General features: G+C 44.2%; 1 protein-coding gene across 1 annotated transcript in view; it reads left to right on the forward strand.

Moving 5' to 3' along the window:
- The window catches only part of ATP9A (ATPase phospholipid transporting 9A (putative)), a 63,726-nt gene that overhangs the window by 32,991 nt on the left and 6,057 nt on the right, over positions 1–24,678 (forward strand). The window contains exons 14-26 of the mRNA XM_075769148.1: positions 1,369–1,581; positions 6,958–7,119; positions 13,056–13,148; positions 13,978–14,061; positions 14,926–15,096; positions 16,907–17,005; positions 17,286–17,375; positions 17,508–17,652; positions 18,154–18,218; positions 18,998–19,153; positions 20,563–20,627; positions 21,457–21,565; positions 22,847–22,904. Of these exons, the coding sequence (XP_075625263.1) occupies positions 1,369–1,581; positions 6,958–7,119; positions 13,056–13,148; positions 13,978–14,061; positions 14,926–15,096; positions 16,907–17,005; positions 17,286–17,375; positions 17,508–17,652; positions 18,154–18,218; positions 18,998–19,153; positions 20,563–20,627; positions 21,457–21,565; positions 22,847–22,904 (1,510 nt within the window). The remainder of the gene's footprint in view (positions 1–1,368; positions 1,582–6,957; positions 7,120–13,055; positions 13,149–13,977; positions 14,062–14,925; positions 15,097–16,906; positions 17,006–17,285; positions 17,376–17,507; positions 17,653–18,153; positions 18,219–18,997; positions 19,154–20,562; positions 20,628–21,456; positions 21,566–22,846; positions 22,905–24,678) is intronic.

A 24,678-nucleotide genomic window follows, 5' to 3' on the forward strand; every position in this document is an offset into this window, starting at 1 on the left:
AGGATTTTTATTTTTGGATTTTGTTCTGGTGGTAAAGAGGCACAGCAGGTTGCCATGACCGCAGTGATCTGGTTGGGGGCATAGCTTTTCCCTAGGCAGGCTGTCAGGCTGCAATGTGCTTTTAACTAAGCATATGATAGTTGATAAGTACCTGGTGTTTCAAGTAATTATCTTTTTCACTGGCATGTGTCTCAGGTAACTTGGAAGTCCTAGCTAGCTCACTCTTTCCCTCCTCTGTTTTCACAGCCTTCTTAGCATCTGGTTCTGCTCTGGGTGTTGAGTCCCTTAAATGACTGAACTGTACTTTGAAAAGAAAAACAGCCAACCAAAACAAAACAAAAAAGACTTCAGACCTATTTGCCCTCATTTTGTACTCAATCTCCAGAGAAAACTCGACTACTGGTTAATTATTTGCCGAAGTATTCAATATTTGTCCAGAACCTTTTGGTGACCATGGCTAGTGCTGTGTGTCACTAAATGCACTTCAGGTCAGGGTTTGCTGCTGTTCGATTTGCTCAGAGCCTGCTGCAGCAGTGCTGATGAGCAGCAGTGTTACATTTGAAGATCTTACGTGTCCTAATCGCTAGAGTGTGGAAAATAGCGTGTGGAATTACACCGGTGCAGGATATGTCTCGTAAAAAGTTTATCATTACCAAGTGAGATTCCTTGTAATGAGAAGCATTTGCTGGCAACGATTCATTTTGAACTGTAGTTCTTATTCTTTGCTCTTATTTTTACCATGTTGTGGCCTTTGACCTGGAAGTGAAACTCTTGTCCTCTTGACACGAAAGGTTAACAGAGCAGGAAGCAAGATCACTGTGCGTGCCTTCTTCAACCGGGATAATTTAGTAATTGTGCAATTATCTGAAGACTCCCATTCTGATACTAAAAATAGTATTAAAAATTAAATGAATGTAATTAAGATTTTCTAGGTTCATACGAGTCATCTGTTTTCTGTTTTCAGCAATTATATTCTCTTGCACGTGAAACCCAATTGACTCTAAATTTTCAGTGCCACTGGTCTTTTGTGGAGCAAAAAGCGGTTTCGCTGAGTCCTCTGGCTTTGGTCCTTCCACCAGTCGGTGTTTGGTGGATCTGCAGCAAAGGGCCTTTTTCTCAGCGCACCGTTCCGAAACTGCCGGCAGATCTGTTGGGGCACCCTACTCCACCAGCCATGACGATAAAGAAGTTGCGTTCCGCTGGGGTGTGTTCCCAGTCCGGCCCGAGTTCAGGGCTGCGAAGGGCGTCTCATTCCTGGGGACGTGAGCCTGCACACCTGTACATACATCATCTTCACTGATGTAAACAATTGATTTTTTGTTCTTTTTCTTTGCAATAAGACCTCCTTCTGCTTTCCTTTTTAATAAGCAACCTCAGGACCCCCCCGCAGTGAAGGGCCTTACCTTGGCCACCAAGGTGCGTAAGACCATGAGCAGCCGGGTGCACGAGGCGGTGAAGGCAATCGCGCTGTGCCACAACGTGACGCCGGTGTACGAGTCCAACGGGGTGACGGACCAGGCTGAGGCCGAGCGACACTACGAGGACTCCTGCAGGGTGTACCAGGCCTCCAGTCCTGATGAGGTCAGTGTCCAGCTGGGTGGATAACAATATAAATCTGACCTTGCTTTTTGCACAAAAACAAAAAATTATTTGGTGAAAGTACTCCAGTCTAGTGAACAGAAAAATATTTTAGTGCATTTCTTGCACTGAGGACCCATGAAAGGACCAGAAGTGCCCTCTCAGCTGACATACTTCAGCCAAATCTGCCTCTCTGCCTGAAGCTCCAGAGCTACACGGTGACCAGTATCTGGCTGCTGTATCAGCATCTGCATCGCAGTTTTGCTCATGTTTCTGCCCACGCCTTTTGTCCAGGGTGCATTTTACGGTTCTGGGCCCTGAGTCCCTCTGACCACGTTTGGTAATTGCAGGCAATCTTGTCTTGTTCGGAGGGCTTGTGCGAGGGGGTCAGAGCACTCCCACGCGTCAGCTTGTCCCTGACCTGTCAGGTGGAACTCCCAGACCAAGTGAACAGTTGTACATCGCGCTGGGTAGCACTGCTAACCCAGGACACGTCCCTTCCCGGGCGCTGGGACAGACCCGGAGCCTGAATTAATTGTGCAGAGTACCTGAAGGGCGCAAGAGTGTGTCTGTGAGCAAAGCTGTGCCCTGCCTCTGCTGGCACCCAGCCCAGGGAGAAACTTTGCAGCTCTCCAGAGACTTGCTGGAGACTTTTCCTGAACACTTGAGAGATCAGGTTCAATACAGGACTTAGGATTAAAGTGCTCTTTTCCACCCTCTGCAAAATCTGGAAAATCTAATTAGAGTGTTGTTTCCTTCTGTGATGAAGACAGGAGAAATAAAATATGGTTTTATGTATTGATTACAGTTCGAGAATACATCTTTAGTGCAACCAAGGTAAAATGATTTGTTTTCTATTAATATGAACAATTACACTTGCTCTATGCTATTGAAAGAGACTGAAGTTTGAAACTTCCCATAAGAATTGTACTGATGGTATGGGATCATATCACGTATTTGACTACATACAAAGAGTTCTTCCATTTATTGCCCAAATAAAATATTTGCCTCTGATAATTAACTGTTTCACCTTTGACATCAAAAGAGAAGCTGACTTGCTTCACTGTTAGAGGTGAGAAATTCTTTGCATAGAAATAAATTTATTCGTTAGCCCGGCTATGTGAGGATTTTGGAATTGTTGCGTGTATTAATGAGACTGGCACACAGAGTTAGTTTCCGCATTTCACATACATTCAAAATATTCCCCATAGTGTCTTCCTTCCCCAGTAGGCAACTCATTCATTCCATATGGTGTGTTCTGTAGTCTGTACTACACAAAAGCTGCATCTTTGTGGGTTTTTTACCCCTCCTCTATTTATGTGCCTACAGTGACAACAAGCACTCGCTCCTCCCTGGCTTTGGAGCTGGTGAGCAGTGCACGTGTGTGTGCATGTGTGCACGAGCGTGTGTCCTCTCCCACCACATCATCTAGGTCTGTGCTTTGCATACCTGCTTTTCTCCTCTACTGTGTTGCTCTCCCCCATAAAAACAGCTTTACAGAAATCAACTGCCTTTGAATTGAAGCAGGTTCTGAATGATTTCCAGATGGTAATTTTTGTGATCTGCACTTAAGGGTTTTTTTCCTAAAGCATTTACTGGTTGTTTTTTGCACAGATCCTCTGTTTATTTACATATATGCTGTGGTATATAGTGAAGTCAGTGATTTGTCTTTTCCTTTTTTGCTTTATACTGTTCTGTCTTTGAAGTATTTATGCAGCAATTTGTCTCAAATACCCAAGGGTTTATTGTTTGTTTGTTTTACTACAGCATGATAACTAATCCTTCCAAGGTTATTGTTTAAATTCTTTTTTTCCTTTCTTGCAGTGCCTTAAGTAGAGAATTACAGTGGGTTCAGAAATCAGATATGCTTTGCTGCACCGAGGAAACCTTGTCTGTAGGTCTTAGATGTACAAATATTGTTTAGACATGCTCTGTGTATGTCATACTAGATGGTACAAAACGCAGAATCAGCACACGTCGGGTCCTTGAGAAGAGAACGATGCTGTTAAATAACATTCCCTGTAGGGGAATGGCTTTGGACTCCCGTTAAAGCCAGCCTTTGAAATCCTATATCAATAAAATATTGCCATGGCAGGGAAGGTCAGTTTATGAAATGAGTACAAAAACTTGTATTCTCTTTACTTTAACAGCAAGGGTAATTTCTACCAGTTGGCATAGGATTCATTTCCTGTAACAGAAAGCAGGATTTCCTAAATTTGTTTCCTGTGCATGCTGCCATTTAGAAGTCTTGAAGTATCTTTATTCAGATATCGGTTACAGCCTTGGGGCTCTGCAAGCGTGTCAGTTGTAGCCATACAGTAACTAACAGGGGAAATGAAATAGATATAATCTGATCAGAGATAAGAGTGCCTGGGATTCCTGGGCAAACAGTCTTTAACCCTGACAGCCTGCCGCAGCTGCCAGGACATGAAAGGGTGCCCTGATCCATCGGTTGCTGCCTGTCTGTCTGCCCGGGCAGCCCTAAATGGGACGTTTGTGGAGCAGCTCATGGCACAGAAGGATCAATTTGTCTCTTTAGAATGAAATGTATTAGTCGATATCCACTTCAGTGGTGGCTTGGGTAATTTAATTGTCGGAAAGAGCAAAGTTTGGGGGATAGCGTGCCGAGCTGCTGTAGCTGCTTTGCTGTGTAACGCTCAGGTCTGTGTCTGACTCGGCCTGGACGGAGCTGCAGACTCAGGGAATTTATTGATTTCTTCTCCTTGCTGAGCACGGGCTCTCTTCAAGGTGTTTGAGGGATTTCAAGCCTGCTTTTAAATCTCCTCGTTTAAGCCGTAAACATGTTTTTGTATCTTGAATGTTTCTCATCTTTTTGCTGTGACTGAGGGCGCCTCCGGTTGCCTGTTTGCACAGTGCAGAGCATAAACCCCGTCTCGCACAGAGCCGGGAACGTGCGCCTGGCCAGAGAAGCCATCGGCGCTTTTGTTGGGAGCCGGGAATGCGTCACCCGTCCCTGCCAGAGAAGCCATCGGTGCTTTTGTTGGGAGCCGGGAACGTGTCACCCGTCCCTGCCAGAGAAGCCATCAGTGCTTTTGTTGCCATCAGTGTTGTCCACCAGTGCCGTGCGCTTTCCAGAGGCCGAGCTCATTGTGCTGCCTGTTGAAAGGAGTCGGTAATTTCAATGCTTTTAGTACATCTGATAGGAACACTTCAAAATTGTCTCACTTTCTCTCCCATTATTTATTCATTAAGTGCTATAGAGGCTGGGAAGTGGCATGTTCAGAGGGGTCAGCACTGCTTCCCTCCGGCGCGGACTGCGGCTCACCTGGAGGGCCGTGAAGGGCTGACAGGGCCCATGCCTGCTTGGGAGCAGCATGGAAAGGAGGATTTCTTTCATTATTCCTCCCCTTCCATTGGCATACCTTTTTGTAGTCTCGGCCATCCGAAATGACCAGCGCCGCACAATGCGGCGCAGTTGGATTGAAACATGTCACACGCGTGACGCAGCACCTCCGACGTGCTGCTCATCCATCTCTTCCTCTGCGCAAGGCTTTTCTTTTGGGGGGTTAAATGCTTCCTGGCGTAGGATCTAAGTGAGACGCTGGCAGGGAAGCAGGGAGGAGGTGTCTGTCAAAGCAAGTCGCAAAGAAGATGCTTTAACGGGCTGAGCTGGGAGCAGGGGTTTGTATCTCCAGACGTTTGCAACGTACCCACGTGGGCAAACCGACAGCCAGTGCTGCGCACACCGAACATCACGTAACACCATCCTGTGGAAAACTCTCGATAATTATTTATTAACCAGAGTATTGGAAACCTAAGCTCCATCTCTGCTCTGGGAGACACTGCTAGGAGGATTATCTGACTGCACACGTTAATGCATTAAGGATGGCTTGAAGAAACTTTTGACAAAGATAAGCTTGAAAGAGCCTTTGATTTGTTGTAATCTTTGTGAGTAAGCCTGCAAAAACTTGCTAATATTTGAACAAATATCGATTCAAATTAATTTAAAGGTCTTTCAAGGCAAAGCCAACTCACCTAATTTTTTTTTTATCTGGTGATTTAAGACTACTTTATGAAAGGAAAAGTTTATTTTAGGTTGTCTTTTAAGCCTAATTGTGGAAAAGAAGCTGAGTTCACAAAAGATACTCCAGTTAGACCCAATTGTATCAATTCATCTAGTAAAATCTTGACTCAATGCAAGTATTTATAGATTCCATTTTTATCTGTATCTCGTGTATGTGATTTCCCAAAATAAATTCCATTTTTGTCTAAGGTATTTGTGGTCGCTTAAGGCAGTAAAGGCAGAACCAGAGAGGCACAAAGGATAATTAACCTTCAAGTCAGCAGCAACCATGTGCCCAGCACTCTCATGCCTTTGAAAATGTCACCGTAAAATACTTGCAGTATTTGGTGTCTGTTGGGAGAAAGTATCCCTTGGTCCTTCCTGGAGGCCAGTGATACATGGGTTCACATCGGCTGCTGCTCCCGTCCGTTACTGCCAGACAGCTTCTAGAGTGAGACCCCTCGACGCGGATGTGTCGGCTGACATGGGGGTGCTGGGGGATCGCCAGGGAGACAACGTAAAGACTTTGGTCTTCTGTCACGGCTCTGGTTGTAATCTAGGGAAAGCTTGTCAAGAATTCAGCATTGTAGGTGCTGAAGTACTAGAAGCTGCAGAGTGTGAACCCACATAAGCTCAAGCTTAAATGAATTCTGGTGTGTGCCTTGAAAAATCTGGGGTTTGGGTTTGGTTTTTTGTTTTGTGTTTTTTAACATTTGGTGAGAAGGGGCTCTCTGCTAAGAGGGGACTGTGAGCCAGCCGATTGGCACTGTCTTGCTGATGAGTGCAGAGGTTGGAAGCTGCTGATGAGCTGTTACTACCAAACAGATAAAGTATAACACAGAGCTCATTTTGTTTGTTTGCTTTTCTAATATGACTTTTTAATGTGCTCTGCATTAGTGTTTCTGGCTGTGATATTGTAAATCCAGGGTGAACGCATCGTTTTGAATTCTTGATTTCATGAACAGCAAGCTGGGAAATAACGCATTCGACAAGTAAGTGTTTGCAAAGAGATTTACCTGGCGTGCCCCAGCAGAGGTTTGGCACCCTGGGCAGCGGTACCTGTGCCTGCCCCTGCTGAAAGGTTGTCCGTCGGGATGCGGCAGTGGAAGGCAGGGAGCTGAGTCCAGGGCAGCCTTGCAGCCACGTTCTGCCAAACCCCCAAAGTACTGTTAGTAAGCTTCTAACTTCAGGGAAAGTCGACAAGAAAGAGCCATGTAGTGCCTACATGAACGGATCGACTCTATAGGACTGTTAATGACGGATGGACTTGCCGCAGCCCCTGCCCGCGGTCCCCTCCGGGAGGTGTGGGGTGGGCTGGCTGCCCTCACCATGGCTGCCTCCTCTCCTCCTCCCAGGTGGCCCTGGTTCAGTGGACCGAGAGCGTGGGTTTAACGCTGGTGGGCAGAGACCAGTCCTCCGTGCAGCTGAGGACACCGGGTGGCCACATCCTGAACTTCACCATCCTCCAGATCTTCCCCTTCACTTACGAGAGCAAGCGCATGGGGATAATTGTTCGGGTAAGTGGCTTCGGGTAAGTTCTCGTGTCTTGGAGCATCTCCTGCTAACGCAACGTGAAACACAAAACATTTGCTTTCATCTGTGCTGTTCTTCCTGGCTGAGCTTTGCAGTCTCTCCTACCTCAGGCTATAAGCTGGTTCTGTTTTGAGCTAATAGCATCTCCTGGCTGGGGTTGGTGGTTTGTTTGTTAGGGATACAGCCTTTTCCTTGGCCACGTTTGGCGGTAAGTGCTGTAGTGCCCTGAGACATCTTTAGTTCATTGATCTTTGGTGCCTTCTTCAAACTAACAGCCTAAGGTTCCAGCTCCCTCCAGCTGCTCCTTCCCACTCGCATTTCTAATTCGTCATGTCCTCGGTGGGGGTGTTCAGCCGTACAGCTCCTCTGTCTGCACACGCCGGTTCCCGCAGGGCACTGCTGGGGGCGGTGTCAGGCGGGGGACGGGTGTCCGGCCAGTCCGTCAGCCAGCGCGGCCACCCGCCGCGAGAGCGTGCCTTTGGCAGGGCAATGGAGCCTCCGGGGTGGCGCTGGGAAGGAAGGGGCGGCTCGAGCGTTTCCTTCCAACTGTGAAACCGAGGGCCCTGGGGATGCTGGAAGATGTTGGGGGAGGATTTTTGCTACAAGTGCAAGGTGGAAGGAAACAGAAGGGACTGGTGGGGCAGAAGAGCTAAAATCCAAATGTTTTGGCTGTCTGTATGCTGAACCAAGGCTCAACAGCTTTGATAACCAGCAGAGATGCCACGTTATCTCTCAGGTAAGGCTGTTTCAGGAAAGCTTGAAGCCAGCGCTGCCAGCTAAAGCAATAGTCACTGTTACCCTCTCTCCTGGGACCCGAATTCTGTGTCCCCTTCCACAGCGGCCAACACAGTGAGGAGGAAGAGGAGCATGTTAGGGGCAAGACTGCTCTCTCCAGGGGAGCAGGCACCAGCAGCGTCTCGGGGAAGCTTGAGCTGTCTTTGAAGCCTCACTCTGTGTCCCTGGGGTTGTCTTTCCATCTGTCCAAAAGCTCCTGCCCTTCCTGTCGTGTGCATCCCACGGTCACGCTGGCGGAGCTGAGGGGGCTGTAACGATGGACCGGGGCTGTGAGTTGACCCAGGTCACGAGTGCTTTTCCCCCCTCAGGGTCAGCCAGGAGCAGGAACACGAGCAGGTTCATGGGTCCAGCTTACACTGTCTCCAGAGCAGTGGTGGTAGAGCTGGAGGTGATGGAGGTGGCAGCAAGTGGGAAGGAGGGAGGGGATCCTGGACCGATGCCACAACAAATAGCTTTAGGATATTGCCAGAGGTATTCTGGAAGTGCTCCCGACCTCTGTCAAGCATCGAAACTCCTGTTAGACCCCGCAGAAGTACGACGCTGCGGGAGGAGGCACTTGTAGCTGCAGGGAACTGTGGAGATTTTTGAGCTGTTTAACAGAGCCCGCAGCTATGCTGGGAACACAGTGTCACGAGCAGGGCTTGAAAACAGCTGATTGAAGGTAAAAGGGTGCATTTGTGCAAGTACCTTTAGCAGCAGCAGCAGGCACTGCGCACGCTAAATATGTGCCCAGCTGAAATTGTATGTGTTACTGTGGGTTTATATACAAATACAATGTAAGATTCCATTTTCAGAATAAAAATTACCTTAGAGAGAAGAAGAAAGTGTGGGTGTTAAAAACAGTTGAGATCAGTTGTCACCATTATCATTGTTAGTTTTCAAGACAGGGCTAGAGAATCAATGTTAGATGAACAAACCCAGCCATGGTAAGGCACTTCCATTTGCCTGCAACCAAACAAGGTGAAACAGTTTGAATGTTTCTTTTGGAGATAATTAAAACATCCTTGTTATTTTTTACTGAGAGTACAGACAGATAATTGGTGCCAGGAATCTAAAACATGAATATGAAACCTATAATCCAGGGCAAGATAGGATTTATTGTATCATTTCATGGGATCTTCAACTCTGTTATTTAGGGTGGGGAGAATAGGTAAAACTGATGGGGTTTTGTTGTTTGGGGTTTTTTTCCTTTCTTCTTCTTCTTTCCCCTCTGTTTACTTTGTGGTAAAACAGGGTCGCTCCATGTTTATTTTGAGGTATCTGGAAATAGGATGTAAAAATATCTTCTGCCTCGTGTGTTTTAAGTTACAGCAGTAGGAGGAGTAGCCTTTGTTTTTAGTTAGAAACAGTCGGGATCAGTATTGCACACATGGGCCTCATCGATAGCAGATTAATTTGGTCTGCTTTATTGGGGGATGTTTGGTAGTTTCACAAATCTCAACTTCTCTGGACCCCTGGAAAGAGGGTCCATCAGAAACAGCACTGTGAAGGGATGATGTAAAATGGAGCAATGCAGGGGTTGTATTCAGCAACAACAACTATTACCCAGAACTTCAGTATTCCTGTTACCAAGAGATTTGGTGGTAAAGATGGAACTGTATTACATGCATGTAATTAGTTTTGCAAACCCATGAAGGACAAGCTGTGTTTAGCGCAGACTGAAAATCGTTAAAGCTCATGCAAATGGCTGTACTTGTGCTATCCTACCTGAGTATTTTGGACCTGGCTCTCCGGTTGCTCAAGGAACTGCTTTTAAGTTCTGGATCACACACTGCACTACGGTGCAGGGGGGAACAGATTTGTATTTCAAGTTGTTTTTCCAGGCTTTGGAATATTAAAGCACACCCAAGGGCAGGAACGTTAGTTGACGTGGGCTGATAGGCTGAGCTTGTACAAAGTAATCGGGGTGTTAAATCTGTGAATCTAGAGATCCGACTGAATGCATTTAACGTACACAGCCGTCAGTGTTCCCAGGAATGTCTCGTGCTCCGTGGGATAGCTGCAACAAGCGTAGTGCATATCCGTCTATATACAGCAAGTGTGAATTTTTCAGATTAGTTATTTTTACAGTGAGAATGATGTGGAGACTTCAGGCAACATTTTCAAGACCTAGAATAAAAATATTAGCAATAAAAGAGGGAGGACTAAACAACCTCCGTCCTCACTGCTTACTGCAAGTGCAAACTTTTGATGAGGTGCTGTTTTATCCAAGGTGTAAGAAGCAGGCTAACCATTGAAGCCAGGGTACACTTCATGAAATTGTGTTCATATACTCACCAGAGAAGTGGATGCTCGGAAATTTTCTCATCCAAGTGGAAAGCAGTCCTCTTTTTTTTTTTTCCCTCTTTGATTTGAAGCTTATTCCTTTTAAATTATCTATTATCTATATTTCTTCCCTTTAGGAAGACAACTATTTCTGTTTTCCATTTCTGTATTTAGAATATCACTGCTGCTAAAACCAGCAGAACTCCCACTTGTGGTCAGTGAGAGCAATGTCAGGCCCAGATCCTGACAATAAATACTGTTAATAGAAGCATCGGCCCCTCTGTTGTGCTCATTAATTGAGCGTCTTCATTTTGCAGCCTTAGCTGCTGCTAAGGCACCAAAATCAGCTCCCTGTGTACCCTGCGCAGAAGTAGGTTTTGCACAGCAGCTGCTGGCTACCTGGGTAATTTGCTGTGTTCCAGTATACTCCAAAATAATATCTTCAAGCAGGGTTTTCTTTTTCATTAAAAAAAAGAAAAGTTTATAAATAAGTAGTTGTCAAATAAACTTTTATTAAACGTACATGTATGTATGTGTAGGCACTCCATTTGGTTTTGATTCACGACTTGCAAGGTGTTTACCTCTTCAGTGTATCTTCTAAAACTGTGCTGCTGGTTTAAAAAATGGCAGTCGGGAGGGAAGGTCGCGTGAGGTATCCAGAAGACAACAGCCGCAGTGAGCAGCTGGGGAGGGGGCGAGAAGCTGCAGAATGAAACTGCGCTCAGGATGGTAGCGAGTCGAATTCCGATGGTAGTATGTTCTGCTCAACTATACAGGTACTGCCCCTTCTTATAAACTGCCATTGCGATCGTCTTGCCAGGCTTCCCGTACAATCCGGGTGTGGAGTTTCAGCAAGAGATTCGTGCATCCAGCCCAGCGACGCGCGTACCAAAGCCCTTGGCAGACGCCCATCTCCCCTGCTGGTCCTGTCTGCTCTGGCTCCTATTATAAGATCTTCAACACGTAACTTTTAGTAAATGAAGTAGTAGTTAATATTGAAAACAAGTAGCAGATGTTGCCTTGTTTGGGATATTTTTGCAATATCTGCTTGTTTACTTGTGATCAACTGTCATTTCTGTAGCTGATTATTTCAGTTCTAAGAAGTCTTGTTCTACCAAAGCAGCCAGCCTTCACTGTTTGCTGACTTATCTTCTTGAAAGAAGGCCTGTTTGTTTGACCACAATGTTTTCCATTCTTCTTTTTCTTTGCGTTATTTTTCCCCTTACCCATGTGGAATGATCTTTGTTGTAAAGCAAAGATAGTGCTATTGTCATATCTGGAATTGAAAGAAGCCTTTGAACCATGGCCAGAGTCAGACCACGGTGGAAAAAGATGCCTCTCCAAAACAATATAACTGGCAAATCTCTGTGTAGATTTATAGTGTGATCTTACCATAATATGAGAACGCACTAACCTCCTATTGAACTCGGTGAGAGGAAATGACTAATGCAAGGAGATAGCTGATACAGTATTTATATTGGACAAAAAATCTAAACTATCTTAAGCCAGTTCTGCAGCACGGGAAGCGGAGTCTTTATTCAGTTTCCTACAGAGATGTTGTTAGACACTTTTAAATCAAATAATTTAATAGATAAACCTTTACCTTTGGCTACTGCCAAAAGCATTGTGTTTTATTTAAGCAGATTCTAGTTGTTTTGGTAGAGTGATACGGATTTTGCTTTGGGGATGTGGGATATGTGGATATTGGTCTATGAAGGCTGGATGTTTCAGGACATTGAAAAACCTGCTTAAACTTAATTGTAAGACTTCCTTGTGAAAATCTTTATGACCTTGGCAAAAGAGCTCAGTAAAGCAGCTTCATTATCCTTGGCTACGTCTTAATTTCCCTAGCAAAACTACTTATTTATCTTCTTTGCATTTTTAATATCCACATCAGGTGCTGTTTTTTTGGTTTTTGGGTTTTTTTCTTCTGTGGAAGTAAATTCTCTTTTGCCAGTGCCGCAGGACATTAGGCTTTTGCCTACTGACTCAACACTTCAGGTGTGAGAACCTCCAGTTTGTGTAACTGCAGAACAGGTTGATGTGCATATTGGAAAGTGCCCACTGTGCTTTTCTTTCATTTCTGGTTTTCCTAAAGTACTTTCCCCCCTTCGTCCATGGCTCTATTTCCAGACCTTCCTGGGTTTTTTGGTTTTGCGTGTTAAGTTTATTTTCTTCCTATCCCCGGTGGCTATCTCGGTTTACAGAGCAGCTTGTTCCTTACTCATTGTTTTGTCTCCTTTGAGGAAATTGCCAGGGTTTCCATTAGCTTGTAATACTAATAGCTGTGACCTCCTTAGGTATCTGCCTGGTTAGAAGGGATTTTTTAATTTGCGGTAATGTAAGTATGCTTTGCTTGTAGCTTACAAATTGCTTGTATCAGATAAGGCAGGCAGCAATCTAACCTTTCTGTGGCAAGCATAAACTTTAATTATGCTTATGCCATATAACGTAACGGGGGTGTAAATTACGATGATTTTTACTCTGGTAAACTTCATGCATCTGTTTTATTGTTTCAAGTAAGTATGAAATAAATTTTCGGGGTGAGGGTTAGAGGTTATTCCAAAGGCACACGCAGTTGGGATTGAGAGGTGTCTGCATGGAGATCCCATGTTGCTGATTTAAAAAGCTGATCGTCCTTGTCTGAAGCCTTATTCCTGCTGCGAGTAGCCGAGATGCAATTGAATAGACATCTCCTGCTGGCCCCAAGACAAGATGCTGAGCCAGGCAGACCTTCAGCCTGACCCAGCGCAGGCATTTTTGTGACGGATGTGAAGAAAACTCATCGCTTAGCTTGCTGAGGCCACTCCAAATATGCTGATGTTGGCCCAGCTTAGACTCTTCTGTTTCTTATCTGCAGGATGAATCAACAGGAGAGATCACCTTCTACATGAAGGGGGCTGATGTGGTGATGGCCGGGATCGTGCAGTACAACGACTGGCTGGAAGAGGAGGTATGGGGCCATCTCTCCTCCATACAGAGGGTTTCTCATGAGAGTGCTTTTCTTCTCCCAGGGCAACACATGGCAAAGCTTGTCAAGGTGGCAGAGGGGACACAACTCCCAAAACACCTGCAAGCCAGAAGGTCACTGATCTTGGCAATGCATTGGATTAGTCTTCAGCCAAAGATAACATGCATTAACAAGGAAGTCAGGTGGCGAGTTCAACAAGTTTCATGCAGAATAAGTCTGGTAAATAAAAAGGATTTTGCTCAAAATTGATTGCCACTCAAGATCACCAGTTTTGTCCTGGGCTTCATCCTGTGTTTGGATTTATTTTAGAGTGAAAGATCTCATTTCAAAGCTACATTTGGCAGCTTTGTACTGGCATACGTTTGTCAGGTTAGTAGTGATGATGACACAGAGTTTATAGCAGTAGCTTCAGTTACTGATTCTCCCCAATCCCTGATGTTCAGAGAAATACCACCTTGGTCTTATTTAATGAGTTTATGGCCGAAGATGTCAAGTCTTCAAATCCAAGGCCTGTGTCCTTTTACTTAGAGACAGAGAAAATGAGATCAATGGTGTTGTTTTTGCCACACTGGTACAGCAGAGAGGACATTTTTGTTTCTGATCACTGGGATAGATTACAAACCATTGCAGATCTTTTTTCCTCTCGAGTTTATCATGCACTTTATCAGATGTTACAGACGTACTGGGGTTGCTCAGATGGGATGATTATTTTCTTAACCTGCTATCTTACATTGCCATCTCTGCAATGCTGTGCATAAATCATCTTACTTGAGATGCCGTTTATGGTTTACAATGTGATACTTCTTTCCAGTGTGGTAACATGGCTCGGGAAGGCCTGAGGGTTCTAGTCGTAGCCAAGAAGTCTCTGACAGAAGAGCAGTATCAAGACTTTGAAGTAAGTTTTTGTTTGTTTTTTTTCCCTTTGTTTTTAAACAAACGATCACTGAAGTGATTCTCACAGATGTCTAGTGATAATGCTGCCTCTCATCTCTACTTCTTCTGCTAGAACTGTCATTCTTCAATGTCTTGCTGTTCCTGTAATCAAAGTGGCTTTTAAAGTGGTATGTATGAAACTGGATCCCAGCCAGGACCCTCCAAAGCAGTTCCCGAATCCTGCCTTACAGTCTTCTGCAGTTAGAAATTCTGCAAATATTCATCATTTGTTAGACAAATTGCATTTGTGTGGGGAAATGTGTTGGCTTTTAATTTTCATTGTTGCATTCCAACATCCAGGGAAACTACAAACAACCAGAATATAACGCAGCCAGGCTTCCTGGAAACCCAGGCTTCACGTGTGGGGTTTGTTAAATGAGTCCCTACACACAGCGCTAATTTGCTTACCCCAGGCAGGCAAAACGCGGAAAACTGTTTAGTTAAATGCGGAGATGAGAGGGTGGAGATGTTTAGGATTCTCTCTTGCCCTCGTTGCTTCGTCGCAGAAGCTGTGGTTAGACCCGCAGTGGGAGGGGGTCGGTTCCAGGCTGTCTGCAGGTGTCACTTCAGCAGCTGCTGTGCGTTCGTGTGCACGGGGACGTGCTGCACGCAGGGCAGGGACAAAACGACGGAAACTTCCCAAAATACTTTCCGCCTTATTCTGTAACACGCACCTTGTGTTCACAAGCCATTACAGGTGGCATCCCTGAGGGACAGTTAACAGAGGGAGGTTAACTGGTTAACCCTGGTGCTGGTTAATCCTGCGTTCCACCCAAATTCAGGCTGGCTGTGCGAGTGACTCTGGCTGCGTCTGCTCTGTCTTCAGGCACGCTACGTCCAGGCGAAGCTGAGCGTGCACGACCGCTCCCTGAAGGTAGCCACAGTCATCGAGAGCCTGGAGATGGAGATGGAGCTGCTGTGTCTCACCGGCGTGGAGGATCAGCTGCAGACAGACGTCAGACCCACCCTGGAGACGCTGAGAAATGCTGGTATTAAGGTCTGCCTAACCTCATGTTACTCCTAGCAGGAACACCTAGATCCTCTGGAGTATGTGGCACTGTCTGACCAATGCATTTGAAACATCACTTTGGGAACAGAACCTGCTGGAAGTAGTGTATGTTAACCAAACAGTGAAAGCACGTCACCTTTTGTGCTTTTTTTCCCCCCGAACATGCTCTGGCTCCTTCTGCAGAGAAAGCGAGTGCGTAGGCAGAAGGGTGGCTACGGGAGGCTTTTCTTTCTTTGAGATGGTTGCATGAAACAAGACCAGTTTGGCTGTGTTTGGTCTCTGGTGCGCAGCCTGCCGTGCTGGGGTTGAAGCACTGGGCTGTGAATATACATGTTTTCAGTAGCCACCAGAGGGGGTCTGAGCCAAGAGAATCAGGGACTGGACATTTCCCCCCCCCCGCCCAGCTTTCTGGGCTCCAGCATCTAAGACTCGGACACCTACGGCCTGAGCTGTGCTCAGCAGTGAGGGAACCGGTCCTTAATTTCTCTCTGAAAACTTGTCAGTCAGATTCCAGACTTGCAAAAGAAAAAAAAAAATTGGACTAAACATTCAGATTTGGGCAAGAAAAGTAGGTAAAAGGTTCTGGTTGTGGTTTCTCTGCTTTAAGTAACAAAGTGAGTAAAAGTCTTGAGCCATGCTGGGAATGCAAAGCAGGGCAGTGTGTTTGGGGATTAGGTAGGAAGTGGGATTCAAGGCTTGGGACAGGCTTCCAGAAGTGCTTTCTGCTCAGAGCCATCGCTGTGAACAGCAGGGACTTCAGCAGAGAGGTGAGATGAGCAGAATCAGACAAAGCTCCTCAGCAGCGCTGGCTTTCTCCCCCTGCGGCATGGCGTAGTCCCGAACAGTTATTCCAAAGCGGTTTCATTTTTGCTCTGCACCGTGGCTGGAGTCAGCGTCGGGGTGTGGAGTGTGTCGTTACACAGCGAGTGAGGCACTTCTGAGCACTCCTTGCAATGGTATGTTCATTAGGGTATTGCATGCGAGAAGTAAATCGGGAGTGAAGACAGTCTTGTAATTCATTACAGGGACCATCTTGTTAAGATCAAATCTTTTTCCAGCCTCAGGTTATTAAACAAATAAGTGAGTCTTTGTGTGTGTTTTGGGGTTTTTTTTAAAAAAGTTTCATTAACTATTCTTGGGTGGTGTCTTGAAAGAATAAAAACACGAGTGGAAGAAACAAAACAAACTCTGTTACATTTAAACTGTGAGGGAATTCCCTGCCAGATTATAACAGGGTATCGCTGCTGACATTGCTTTCTAATGCCCCCCCTCACCAGCACAAAATAAAAGGAGCAGTGTATATTTAAAAAAAAAAAAAACACCTCTTAAAAAAAAAAAAAGCGCCAACCAACCGACTTAGTCCGTTCCAGACGCACACATCAGCAGTGAGCTAACCCCAGTTGCATCATCCATATTTCAGGCAGGGCCATGAGGGATCTTTGTGCAGCAAGGCCCGTTTATTTCAGCTGCGAGAAATAGCTGGGGTGGGACACATTAACACACGCATACACATTCTTTAGCTTGCGTTTTGTGGGTTTATCAGCAGAATCTTGACATATTGCAGGTGGGAAAAATGTTATACATAGTTTGTAAGTTCTTTTACGTTTCAGCCTCATTTTAAAAGCTTTTTCTTTCATCTGTGAGAATTTTCTTGTATGTTTTAAAATAGGGAAAAATAATTTGTGTATATATTCTAACAGTCCTTTTATACGCCTGAACTGGCAGGTGGTACTTCTAGATGTCCTGCAGACATGGTTGTTAAGTTTTGGTTTTAATCCATTAATTATTTGGATTCCAGGTGTGGATGCTGACAGGGGATAAGTTAGAGACAGCCACGTGTACAGCCAAGAACGCACATTTGGTGACACGGACACAGGACATCCATATATTCAGACTAGTGAGTGACACCCGCGCACCCCTCTCTCAAGACTTGTTCGGGACCCCAAGTTCTGGGACAGGAGGAGTGCTGGGGTCACAACTGCTTTCCAGCAGCAGACCCAGAATATTTTTATTCTTTTGACCCAGCTGTCTGTTCCCTGAGCTTTGGTTTATCTGACTCTGTGCTCCAAATAACTCGGTGTGCTACCCGTCCTTATTACTTTTGCTCCCTCTGAGACTTGTTTGTTTTTTCACCCCAGTGAAGCAAACCCTTCCTCACTTGCCATCTCTTTCCCCAGGTGACTAACCGTGGAGAAGCCCATCTAGAGCTGAACGCCTTCCGCCGGAAACACGACTGTGCTCTTGTTATTTCTGGCGACTCGCTGGAGGTAGGCTCCAAATGCCTCGGGCTGTTCAGGAACGGCCCAAAACACTGCGGCTGAATTAGGATTTTATTTTTGTTTTAAAAAGAAACTTTCATAGGACGAACACCAGTGACGCTTCTGATCTCTGTAAATTAGGTGTGTCTGAAATACTACGAGTATGAGTTCATGGAGCTGGCGTGCCAGTGCCCTGCCGTCGTGTGCTGCAGATGCGCTCCGACGCAGAAGGCCCAGATCGTGCGATTGCTGCAGGAGAGGACGGGCAAACTCACCTGTGCCGTAGGTAAGGGACCAGTTAGGGAGGAGCGACCACGTAGGATGGTGTCTTTGGTTTTTGAGTGAGCGATCCTGTGTCATCTCGTAACACCTGGAAATGCTGAGATAGGGAACAGTGTTTTTGTGGGATGATTGCTAAGATGAACTTTGGCATATGGAAACTTCAATGACAAACCACTCGTAAATATTTGGGGTGGTATCTTTGCAAAACAGAGCTTGAACACGATCGGATAAAGCGCCGTTGTTAACCTGTGAGCTTTATTTCAGGTTTGTAGCTGTAATGGGACACTTACAAGTCATAAAATGATCAGTGGCCTTGAATTCCTGTGCATCTATAAAAAAATTCTCAAAGAATTTCAATTCCCAAATGATATTTAAAATCCTACTGTTGTTGATAAGGTTCAGTGTTTCTTCTAGTACTGCGGTCTGGTGGAGATGCCTTTAGTGGGGTTGCAAGTTGCCTCTCTTGTTTAACTACAGTGTTGTTTGCCTGTGCTCTGACCTGCAGGTGATGGAGGGAATGATGTTAGCATGATTCAGGAGGCTGACTGTGGTGTTGGAGTTGAAGGAAAGGTGAGATTACCTCATGTTTAATAAGACTTTCTATGGCAACTCAGAAGCTAGTCTGCAACTCTTAAATGAATCTTCAGAAATTTGCGCAAGAAAGCAAGAAGCTTCCACCAGAATAATCATCAGACCCATAGCCTTATCATGGAAAATAACTTGTCTGGAAAGGAGACTACTCTTTAATAGAGTTCAGGTTTATTATTTGGTTCTTGGCAGATTCCCTGAATTTGGACCATTGTGGTTAGTTTTGGGGTTTTTAATCATGCATAGCTGCTCCAAACGCTGGAGTTGTAGTTAGTCTGATAACATACACCCTACATGTACGATTAAAAACTGGTTATATTAGTTGAGAAAGCAAGCTCTGGGTTAGAGCTCTGGTTCCTGCATATGGAGCTGCTTGGAGCACCAAGACTGGATTTGGCGGCAGTGGGAAGGCTCTGCTTGCAGTGAGCCAAAACATTAAAATTGAGTGAACTTTTGAGACTGAAAATTTGTGTTCAAAACTGACTCAATGTGTCACGTTAACATGCATGTTGTGAATCATAGTTCAGAGGGTTGCTTAGAATAGGAGGACAGGGTTCAAATGGGAATTCTCCTCATATTTTTGTTCTTTTGCTTAAAAGCCACGGTGAAAGGCAGAAGTACTGAGGTAATACTCTCCCCCACCTAATGTATTGTAAATTTTCTTGGAAATTCTGTCAATGATAACTAAATAATAATACGATATTTCTTTGTTTCCAATAATGAAATGATCTCACTATGCTTTTACCTGCTGTTGTATACAGGAAGGAAAACAGGCATCACTTGCAGCCGATTTCTCTATCACTCAGTTTAAACATCTGGGTCGTTTACTAATGGTGCATGGAAGGAACAGCTACAAACGGTCTGCAGCTCTCAGTCAGTTTGTAATCCACAGGAGCTTGTGCATCAGTACAATGCAGGTAAATGGACTGTCGTGAGGGCTTTTCCAACGGAGCGGTGAAAAAGCAAAATCAAAAAGTAGAGGGTCTGCATTTCATCTTGGATGCAACTATTTCTTCTCCTGAAAATTGTCATGGTTTGGAACTTGGAGTTGTTACTTGGGTATGAAAACACATAAGAAAGTTTCTGGTATTGGACAAACATCAGCAACTTCTCCAAAACTGGACAAACAATATTCTACCTTAGAAAACGCTGCTGTGATGCAGCATGTCTTTGCTGTCATTTAGTAATGCCAGGAAGTACTGAAAGCCTGAACCAGGGCACTGCTATTCAGGAAGGTCTCTGCCAAGTAGGTGTGCTTCTTTTCAGGCGTGTTTGAAGCAAGGCCTTCAAATAGGAGACCAGAGTTACGCAGCTGAGGAGGGCCTGGCTCAGACCCCGAGGAGGTTACCGATGCTCGGTCGGGCGTGCTGTGGAGCGGTCGCAGGAGCCGTGCCGCAAAGGCTGCTGCAGCATGCGTTAACCTTCCCAAGTGCTCGGCAGCTCGCTGCAGCAACGTGGAGGCTGTCTGTTCCTCTCCGTTTCAAAGGGAACGTTAGAAACAGATTTGGTATTCGCAAAATTTACATTGTTCGTGTGCGCCGAGCCTCAGCGTAACGAAAATGCAGTTGCCAGTTGGCAGGGAGAGCTGAAAGAGATTTTCAGAGTTCGTGAGCCAAATTCTGTTCTTAGCTGTGATGACTTGAGTGAAAGTTACAGTTCAGGACAGAGGTTACTCTTTAGGAGCTGCATTTCCACGTCATAATGTACTGATATATTCCTTAAAAATACTAAGTCTTTTTAAAATAAAATACTTGATATTCTTGAGAAGGCAGGTTCTGCCCTCTTCCCATTTTAGAATAAACGTGTTGAAGAGGGATGCATAGAGACAGAAGGTTCAAACTCAGGGGACAGTCTAGCTTACTCTGCAGCTAAAAACAAGAACAGAAAACAATCCCATAACTTCTGACCAAAAAAAAAAAAAAAAATTAATCTTGAACTCTTTTGGAGTTTGTATTAGTGAGCGTTAACTCTTTACATTGTGAAGGCATCATCCAGGCATAAATGAGTACACACCTGGCCTTCGCAACATCTGGATGGCTTTGATCAGACCAGTGGGCTTTGGAGGGAACGCTTTATGTTCTTTTCTGTGGAACTACATTACAAAAAGTTTTCCAAGTCCAGCTCTCCAGTGTTTGCTATTAAACACAGCTTTCATCCAAGGTTTGCGTAGGAACAAAAAGGGTTGATATTACATTCTTCTGTCTTCATTTCAGGAATTTGGAGAACCCACTGCAAGTACGTTCCAGTTTGAGCAGAGTATATTTTTAAGCTGTTACTTCTACTGCAGTATCTAATGCCTGAAAAGCTTATTTCTTTTCTTTTCTAGGCTGTTTTCTCATCAGTATTTTACTTTGCTTCAGTTCCTCTCTACCAAGGCTTTCTCATCATTGGGTAAGAGCTCACTTTTTTACTAATAGTGTGGAAAACCTGTGCATAATGAATAGATTTGGGCTAATTAACATGCAAGGCATGCACATCTCCACTCTGCGTGTTTCACAACATTGCTTCAGAAGACAGACGTGATCTGCGTCCCCTTTCTGCTCCTCTGCGCTGAGCAGAGTCACCGAGGCAGCACAAGAACTTCTGGAAGCCTTTCCAAAAAGACGCTTTGTCACACTAGGAACACGAGAAGCAAGCCGCCCTCCAGGAAGCACTCCTTCGATCCTAGAGAAAAGCAGAGGGACGGTCCTTGTGCTCTGGTGCCTGCGCAGCAACGAGAGGCAGTGCCCAGCTCCTGACGGTGTCAGAAGGGGAGGACAGCCCAACCCCTTTAGCTGGAGGAATCAGTGCCTCTCTCAGATATACTGGGATTACACTTGTGGTCCCATGACTTTATAGACTTTCGAGTACTTAATGAAAAACCAAACAGTAAATTCATCTCCATTTACATCATAAGGCAACAGGATCAAGCCTGAACTGTAGAGCAAACTTTGGGATGGGGATAGGTCTGTCCTTAGCTCTGCTAATAACCCTTTAACACCAGGTTGCGATACTTGAACCAATCCTCTGTGTATGAGTGTTTCTAATCAAAAGCCATTCAAAAAGTAGATCCTGCAGGTTTTTCCTATGTGCAAAACTCTGGTGTGTTCCATTTACAAGTTTTTATAATTTGTACGTCATTTGGCACTTCAAGAATACTGTATTTGCTTTCTGAAGACTAGCATTTCGGTTTGCTCATCTACACCGTAGATAACTTACTGGTCTTCTACCTTCTTCCCAGGTACTCCACAATTTACACAATGTTTCCAGTGTTTTCTCTAGTCCTGGACAAGGATGTTAAATCCGAAGTTGCAATGTTGTACCCAGAGCTCTACAAAGATCTTCTTAAGGTGTGGGAGACTCTTTTTTGTCTATTTTGGTTTAAGGCAAGATCCCTGTCTTGATTTGAAGCTGTCTAAATGTGTAATGTCAAATATATTATCAGTAGGTACAGAACTTTATCGTGCGTTTTCAAGCAAAATTGCTTTAAAGGCAAATTTGAATTAACGGATACAACCAGATTTCCTGGCAGTTTGTTGTTGAATGCTACATGAAATGCAATTTATTAAAAACGGCTGGGGAAATAGAAGTTCCATTCTGTGGGAAATTCTAAGGATTTAATATTACTGATTTGTTCCAAAATAAAGGGGAAAGAGAAATTGTCAGGGATTTGGCACTATCCTGAAGCCAGAAAAGAGGATGGCGGGACGGGATATGCTTATTTGGTGGAGGGAGGAGGTTATCACGTAGTTTCTTGAATAGAAATTTGCCTTGAGGATGATCTAAAGGGACCTAAAGATTTGGTTGCTGTGCCATTTTTGTAGCTTTAGCATGAAAGTCAGGTCCTTCTCCTTAGAGAAAGAAAAGTTTATTTGATATTTACCATAGAAATATGAGGAAGGTAAATCTTGTTTTAGGTACCTTTTTTCTTTTTTTTTTCTCCTGGAAATTTTTTTAATAACTGGGGTATGCAGAGTGGGAACATCTTCCTTAATTGAACGAAAGGGTGGACTGAGTCTTCAACAGATCCTTTCCCTCAAGGAGTTCTGTTAAACAGATACTCTCAGAAGCAAAGCCTGTTTTTCCAACAGTCTGAATAAGTCTCCATCTGGTTTCACTTGTATGTTGTTTCTTATGTCATAAACCACTAATTCTCCAACCATCCTTAGGCCTGGTCTAAACATAGCGGGGTTTTGTACTGGTATAGCTGTGTTGGCTGGAGATGCTTTTTTAAAAACCTCTCTGCCTTCAATATGATGGTGATTTGTGTGTGTGTGTCTAGAAATATAATATTAATATATTCATATATATGTGTATACACACATCTTATATTTCACAGTACAATGACTGAACTCATGAGACATCTTTGCATTGAATTAATCATGTGTGCAGTAAGGAAGAGGTTGTGCTGTGCAAGCAGTGAGCTTCCACAGTCCCCAGCCTCCTTCGTGCATCATGACAAATGAGAATAAAGAGACAGTACCTCAGGGTTGGTTGATTTGTTTTGTTTTCTTTCCAAATCACATTCAGATTCTCTTTTATTAATTGCTGGGTTGATCTATAAATGAATGTTCATAAAAGAAAACCCAATGGAGCTTTGTCTTTTTCTTTTTTTTTCTTTCCCCTCCCAGGGACGACCGTTATCATACAAAACATTTCTAATATGGGTCTTAATAAGCATCTATCAAGGTAAGAAATCAACTTCTGTTTGTGCCTTTAGATGTTTTAATGAGTACAGGACATCTAATTTTTTGTATTGCAGGAAGTTAGGTAAGGCATGAAGTGAATTTAACAATGCATCCTTGGGATAATGAATAAATATTTTTTTGTCTTGGAAAATGTTGGCAGCATTACCAAGGGAAGAAATTAACTAAATAGTGGCAGCAACTGGTCAACCCTGTTGTAGGCAATAATGTAGAAGTTCAAAGCATACTGCCTCTTCCCATTGGGACCATCCTTGGTAATTTTGTGCAAGTTCTTTCAGTGCTTTAATTGCTCCATCTGTAGAGTAGAGTTTGTGACTTCCCTTCTTCTCAAAAAGGTTTTCAAACCTATGGATTGTACAGGTTATTAAGTCAGCATGCAAAATACAGAATCTGTAGCTTTGTGTATTTTATCTAAACTCGTCTTTTACAAGTGGCAATAGTTCTGGTTACTTCATAGCCCTCTGTAATGAAGGACTAGAGTAGAGCTCAGGGTCTTGATCGTATCCCATACACTCTAATTAGGCTGCTAAAACAGTTAAGCAAATGCCTTAATTACAATGCATCTGTTTTCCAAAAGTGGATATAGTAATTGGGGTATATGTCTAAGAAGATCTTTTCTTTCAGTTTGGCTTCTTTTATCAAGTAACCTCAAACTCAAATACTTTCTATAAGTGTTAATCAGGGAATCATGGAAAACCTGTAAATAACCTGGAGCTATAAGGCTAAAATGGCAATATGATTCTGTAGCAAAATTTCTTGTGTTCCAAAACTCCTCTATCAACAAGAGTCAGAATAAATGTGCCAAAATAAGCAGCTAATTCTTACTGATTTAATTGATATACCATCCTCAGTAGGGAGTGAAACCAAGAATATAAAAGCTGTCTTGGCATTATCTTCTGAAATCTAATACGGTAGAACCCTACGACAGGGATAACGGTCTTCTGATGCTGCACAAATATGATGGCAAAGCTAAGGCATTTATAGAAAACTCACAAGTGGTGGAAAGCTAAAGCCAGAGGGTGATGCATTGAGGGAAAGATTTCTTCTTGAGCTAAGACCACTATCTGGTTACAATGTTTGGTTAAAGTGACTTCACTTCTGATGTGCTAAATAACTAGAAAACAGCAGGCCAAACAATTGGGCTAGTTGCTAGCAGAGATGAGCCTGACCAAAAACTTGAGCAGTCCTAAATTTTGGAAAGTTCACAGCTGGATTTGAACTTTGTGGCTCGAGCTCTAGTCACTTGCAGGTTTTCCCTTCGAAACTAGCCTGGTGTGATGGATGTTGGTGCGGATTACTCATGCTGCTAACATGAGTTATTTGTGCAGGTGGCCGTGCGGGGCGTTGTGAGCATTCCCTGGCTGGCCAGAATGGGAGCATGAAACAATGCATCATTAACAGTGCTTGAGCGTGTGCCCCTTTTAGGGGGAAGTGTAAAGGGGAGAGAACTTGGCCAAAGTGGTGCAAAGAGAAACTAACTTGGGTCCACTGAGCTTTTCAACACCTTGCTTCCATCTGGGCACTGAGGCAACGCAGTAGGTTTTGAAAGGATTTGATATCTTCTAGCTTCCGAGTAGTGACCAAGTGCTTTCTGGGAGGATGGAGTTTTGTGATGTTAGAAATCTCCAGTTGCCAAAATAGCGTGTATTAATTTCCTATCTCCATGTGCCTGTGAATATGATAGACTGTTATAAAAATCTGGGCACCTCTGCTGTAACTTTTCCCTGTCTTGTCATCGGTTCTGTCTCCTAAATAGT

Source organism: Balearica regulorum, chromosome 16, assembly GCF_011004875.1.
Source record: "Balearica regulorum gibbericeps isolate bBalReg1 chromosome 16, bBalReg1.pri, whole genome shotgun sequence".
Taxonomy (NCBI): Eukaryota; Metazoa; Chordata; class Aves; order Gruiformes; family Gruidae; genus Balearica; species Balearica regulorum.